A 6000-nucleotide genomic window follows, 5' to 3' on the forward strand; every position below is an offset into this window, starting at 1 on the left:
TTCTGAAGATTCATATGGTTGTTTTTGAGTTTTAGATGTGTTAATGGACAAAAGCTTGAGAGTAAAGAAAGGCTTTGGAACTTCTCAGGTTGAGAAGAATTTCTGCTCAGGTCCTCTGTTTATGACTTGCTGGTCCTGGAGCTGGCAAGGTGGTTCAGCCAGTGAAAGCACTTGCTCTGCAAGCCTGAGGATCTGAGTCTATTCCCTAGATCTCATGAGGGAAAGGGTGACACCAACTGTACAGAATGGTCCTGACTGTGACATGCATGTGCATGCACACATCCATGTAAAATAAAAAGGAGCTGCTGTTCCTGGGGCTGGGGCTGGGGGTTGTCTCATTAAAATCCAAGTGCAAGTGTGTGGATCCAGAGCAACCACTTAAACAAAACAAAACTGGGGTTAGTGTCACTGAGGAAATGGACTCACGAGATTCCTGGAACTTGATGACCATTTGGGAAGCTACAGGTTTAGTGAGAGACCACATCTCAAAGCCAGGTGTGGTAGTATACATCTTTAATCCCAGCACTTGGGAGGCAGAGGAAAGACGATCTCTGTGTCTCAAGGCCAGTTCCAGGAGCAAAAGTAATTGCTGTCCTAATAAAATATATATGTCTCTGTGTGTTCCTGATAAAGGAACATATTAATAAAGAAACCAATAATTGCTGTTCTGATAAATATATGCAATTATTAATCTTTGTGGGTGGGTTAAGATAGCTTGTAAAAAATAAAAGGATATGTATCCTCAACCTAGAAAAACATTTATTCCATACACTTTAAATTTCCAAATGATCTCAGCCACAGAATGGTGGTAGTGGTGCATTCCTTTAATCCCAGCACCCAGGAGGCAGAGATAGGTAGATCTCTTCAACCTGATTTACAGAGCAAGTTCCATGACAGCCAGAGCTACACAGAGAAACCAAGTCTCAAAGTCTCAATGAAACATTCTAAAGTCTTAGATGGTTGAACTGTAGTTCAACTGCTCCTGAGTTGAAAATTTGTAAGGATTTCTTAAAAAAACAAAAAACAAAAACAAAACCCCAACTTTCTAGTTATGTAATATAAGAGGAAGGAAAATGTTTTAAAGAAGGGACTGTTCTATTATATGTGTGTCTTTAATAATTTATCTACAAAATTTCCCCCTTTGGATAAAGACATAGATTCAAGATGGTTCACACAGCCCAGAAATCTCACAGGCAGCATGACATCAGCAGTGTGAACATGATTTCCACAATGATGCTTTTGGCCACCTGTTTAACCTCTCTGTCAACAGAGCAGGATAAAACTGATTTCCTTAGTGATTAGAGATGACAAGAACATTAATAGAAGATAAGTTAAACCAAATTGTACTACATTGCTAAAAGAAGAAAAGAAAACATTGAAATGACATTTAAAAGCCTACTAAGCCCAGTGGATATTGGTGAAATGGAGGGAGGGTGTCCATTGAAGTAAGTACAAAGTCAGTCAGGGCTACAGAGACCCTTGTCTTATTAAGCAAATAAAAAACTAAACACTGATAACTATTTTAAAAGGTGTCATATATTTGCCAGCTTGAAGAGTATTTGTGGCTTACAGAAAACCAAAAAAAAAAAATATATATGTAATAGAGGAAAAGTTATGCTAAGAACATACCAAAAGGTAAGTGAAAGGCTCAGATAAAAAGTGATTCTACCGGTTTAAAAAAAATGCTTCTGTAAATATGAGTAGTATAAATGAAAAATTTAAAGCATAAAGAGGGCATTCTTTGATTATAGATAATTCACCAGAAATATATCAGCTCTGACACAAGTCTCAGAACATAGAAAGTAACTGGCAATGAAGTGATAACAGAAGGCAATAAATATATATAAAGTAACAAAAGGTAACTAGATATCATGGATTTATATCAATAGTCATAGACTATTAATGGATTCTGACAAACTTTAAATACATGTGAAATATTTACAAAAACACTGAGGCCACAAAGTAAAGCCCAGGAATACCAAAGACGGCTGTAAGACTTTTAAGCAACAGTAATTCATCTGTGAAGCTAGACCGGGTGGCACACATCTAAAATCTAGATCTGGAATTCAAGGCCAGCCTGAGGTACATAGCAGGGCCCCATACCTATTAAGACACTGCAAAAGAAATTCTATATGCCAATATGCTTGAAATTAAAATTCTAGAATGTTAAATCATGTTGAAAATTGAGAGTGGTGCTATGAATGTAAACATTCCTTAAACTACAAATGAACCCATTAAATTCCAGGTTTTTATTTTTTGATGTGCAGTCATTCCTGTGTGTATGTAAATCACATGTTAATTATAAAACATCTCTTCACACAAAAGTGCAAGCTTCATAAGGCAGGCATATTTCTTTTCAAGCAGCTTTGAGAATGTCTAGCACATAATGAGATCAACTTTTTTGTTTTTAGATTTTATTTTTATAATGTGAGTATATGTGGGTAGGTTTGTGAGTGCCGTGTCAGTAGAAGCCAGAAGATGGCATCAGAGCCCATGGACTTGATAACAAGAGGCTAGCTGACAGCAGTGAGTACTGATAACTAAATATGGCCCTCTCCCACAGCAACTAGTTCTCAATCACTGTGTCATATCTCCAACCCCTGAGATGTTCACAGTAACTGAAAAGCAGGAAACTTGTGAAATGATGCCTTGCTTGCAGGATAACAATGTGTTCATCTAAATGTGTGGAGATTGGCCTTAATTATCTCAATATTACAGCCAAAGACAAAATGGTCCTAAATGAGGAGCTCATTTAGCATAGAACATTTTTAAAGTGCCCACTACGCCTAGTTCCTATTCCTGACTATAAATTGCCCTTTGAGACAGGGGCTCCCACTAAGATAACATCTTTGTTGCCAGACCCCCTGACCGCCCACCCCACCCCACCTCACCCCCCAGGTGCCATCTTTGGCTTGCTGTCTTTCCAAAGGAATCTTACCTTGACTCACTTCTTGTCCTGGAATCACTGGCATTTGGGGATAGGAATCTAGACCTGGACTTTAAAGGAGATAATACACAGACTGAGGAATAACACACTGAGGGACCTTCAGAAAACAAGTCATTACTTTGGATCTTTTTGAATCTGATTTAAAAATCTCAGGACAATTAAGCTAAAAAGCAAACCCCTGCTTGTTTATTTACTAATTTGTGACTACCTCTTTGCTTGTAAAAATCCTTACAACTACTCATCAAAACATATTTAAAGGAAAATGACTTAGCCTAAGTCATTCACATATGGCTCAAAATAAATTTGTGAGATTGGTAGGCCAGGTTAGCCTGGAACTCCTTAGAATTGATGGAATCAACCCCAAGTGTGTCTCTGTGTCCAACTTTCAATATGTCTGGGCAACGGGTTGCTGGGAGAGAAGGAACTGGAACCCAAGGACATGTGCATGCTTGGGAAGCATTTTACCACTCAAGTACATCCCCCAGCCTTATTTTACTTTAAAGCAGAGTCGGTATTTTCCCTATACAGTTCATCTTAAAGCACCACACATGAACAGCTGTAAAAAAGAAAAATACAAAGGTGAAAATGGTGGGCGGCCGGGCGGGGGCGGGGCAGTTCTAAGGAAGGTAATGGACTTTTTTCCCTAGTTCTCCTTAGGTCAAGTCTAAACAAATGATTTGCTGGGGAAAGCCAAAGCCCGGCGCGTGCTAGGGCGGCCCTCTGGGATTGCGCTCTGCTCCCGGCTCTGAAACTGTCGTCCTTCAGGCCAAAACGTACCCTACCAACCACAAACATCCAACGCTAACGCCCGCGTTTTGGTCAGTCTCTCACTGACCGCTTTCCGTCAAACTAGGACCCACTTCCGGCCTCGAGCGCGGAAGCCCCTGCTGCGCATGCGCCTCAGCCTCAGCCTCTCAGAAGCGGAGCGTGTGGTGACGTCACCGCCAGTCTGGCTCATCAGGAGACGGGCGGGAATTTTTCAAAATGGTAGCACCGAGGTGCCGCCCAGGCCTCAGGAGGTACCGGGAGTACCTTTCGGTGGCGTTGGCGGCGTCGCCAGCGGCGGCGGCATAGAGAAGGCATCCTGATGGGCGCCAAGACCTGCTGGCTTCTCGGAGTGCTGCCTCGGAGGGACTGCGAGAAGGCCGAGCCCCGGGCGCCGGCGGCTCGGGAACATGGCGGCGTGCATCGGGGAGAGGATCGAGGTGAGGCGGGCGGGCGCGGAACTGAGGCGGACTCTGGTATCCGGAGACCGAATGGGCTCAGGTGAACCGAGCGCGGTACTGAGGGAAGATCCGATATGGCTCAATAGGAATACTCGTGAGAGGAGACGGCGAGCGGGCTCGGGCTGAGGGACCGTCTGCTTAAGGCGCCCACCCGTGCTCAGTGACACCCGTAAAGCAGGGACGCGGAAACGGCGGGCAGGCGCTGTGGAGGGGCGGATTGTGGAGGGGCGGGTGACGCGGCCCGCCCCTCGGAGCCCCTCCCGGAGGCGAGCGCCGGTACCCAGCAGGTGTGTCTCCAGCTGTGCACAGGCCCCGCCCGGTTCGGGTCCCGGTCCCCTGGCGTCAGGTCAGCACTCCCGCCTCCAATGCCGCGCTCCGCCCGCCCCCTCCCCGGGGACGGCGGTTACCGTGGCGGGAGCTGCGGCGGGAGCCTGGTGGGCCGGAGGAGGGAGCCGAGCTAGCCAGCTTATTAGAGTCCTTAGCCTCCATCCGGGAGGGAGCTCACAAAATCTCTGAGAGCCTCAAGATGCCTTCCACCCCAGACACCTGCATCATCGAGGTGTGGCAGCTGCTTGAACCAAGTCTCATTTTTCTCTCTGGCCCATTTTTCATTCCAGCCCCTACCCAACTTTCTTATGTTCTAGTTCTGCGATTCCTCACTTGTAATCTTTAATTTTTTTTAAGGACTTTAAGGTTGGAAATCTACTCGGTAAAGGATCATTTGCTGGTGTCTACAGAGCTGAGTCCATACACACTGGTTTGGAAGTTGCAATCAAAATGGTAAGAATGTATTAGTTATTGTTTCTTCAATATTTTGCACGGTACTAGAGAGCAATAGAGGCGTGCCATTTAAAATGACCCACTCTTTATCTGCCAATGGCTGCACCTTGCCAACCTGCCAAATGTGTGCATATGTAATACATTGCATAGCCAAAAGACAGTGCTGTTAAGTGCAGCATCTGAATTTAAGGACATTTAAGAGACTCTTAACCTTGCTTAAGTGAAGTTTTTATACTGTACTAGTGTTCGGGAGACCAGTACATTTTGTTGCTATGAATACTTAAGGTAATGGGAAGAAGTCAACAATTTATAATAATAACAATAATAATAATAATAATATGTTCATGGGTAGCTGTAACAGTCCAAGAATACCCTTATGGTCAGCCTGTAATCTCAGCTCTGAAGAATTGGAAAAAGGAAAGTCCTAACTCCGAGGCCAAATCTCTGCTATCACATAAATGCATTGGACATAATGGGAATGTACTCTGCTAGGTGCAAGGGTAGAACACAGATAAATTGACTTCAAAGACTATATAAAAAAGACTTCTTACAATCATAGATTGTTGCTTGAGCTTTTGTCTGTGCTTAGGGGTATAGCTAGGTGGTAGAGTGCTTTTCTCTAGCATGCACAGGACTCTAGATCAAGTCACAACCATAAAAACCAAACAAATAAATCTGGCCTCTTATTTTTAGATAGATAAGAAAGCCATGTACAAAGCTGGAATGGTACAGAGAGTCCAAAATGAGGTGAAAATACATTGCCAGTTGAAACACCCCTCTGTCTTAGAGGTAAGATACAAGGTGTATTAAAAGTAGTTAAGGAAAGCTGGACGTTTGTGTAATTGACTGCACCCTTTTCTGTTTTAGCTCTATAATTACTTTGAAGATAACAATTATGTATACCTGGTATTAGAAATGTGCCACAATGGAGAAATGAACAGGTATCTAAAGAACAGAATGAAGCCTTTCTCAGAAAGTGAAGGTGGGTGTCTTTTGGGGGTTGGGTGTGGAATTTGTCTCTTTTTTTTTTTTTTTTTTTTTTTTTTT

At 43.4% G+C, this 6000-nt stretch overlaps 1 protein-coding gene across 5 annotated transcripts in view; it reads left to right on the plus strand.

Annotated features, from left to right (window-relative positions):
- Positions 1-3823: 3823 nt before the first annotated feature.
- Plk4 (polo like kinase 4) overlaps positions 3824-6000 on the plus strand; it is a 16981-nt gene continuing 14804 nt past the window's right edge. Inside the window, exons 1-4 of one of the 5 annotated variants that reach the window (XM_031376683.1) lie at positions 3824-4152; positions 4858-4953; positions 5647-5742; positions 5821-5935. In XM_031376683.1, the coding sequence (XP_031232543.1) occupies positions 4123-4152; positions 4858-4953; positions 5647-5742; positions 5821-5935 (337 nt within the window). In that variant the 5' untranslated portion in view covers positions 3824-4122. Of the gene's footprint in view, positions 4153-4386; positions 4733-4857; positions 4954-5646; positions 5743-5820; positions 5936-6000 lie in introns of those variants that run through there. The other 4 variants (XM_031376682.1, XM_031376685.1, XM_031376684.1 and 1 more) reach the window with 4 other exon arrangements.

Source organism: Mastomys coucha, unplaced genomic scaffold, assembly GCF_008632895.1.
Source record: "Mastomys coucha isolate ucsf_1 unplaced genomic scaffold, UCSF_Mcou_1 pScaffold17, whole genome shotgun sequence".
NCBI classification, from domain to species: Eukaryota; Metazoa; Chordata; class Mammalia; order Rodentia; family Muridae; genus Mastomys; species Mastomys coucha.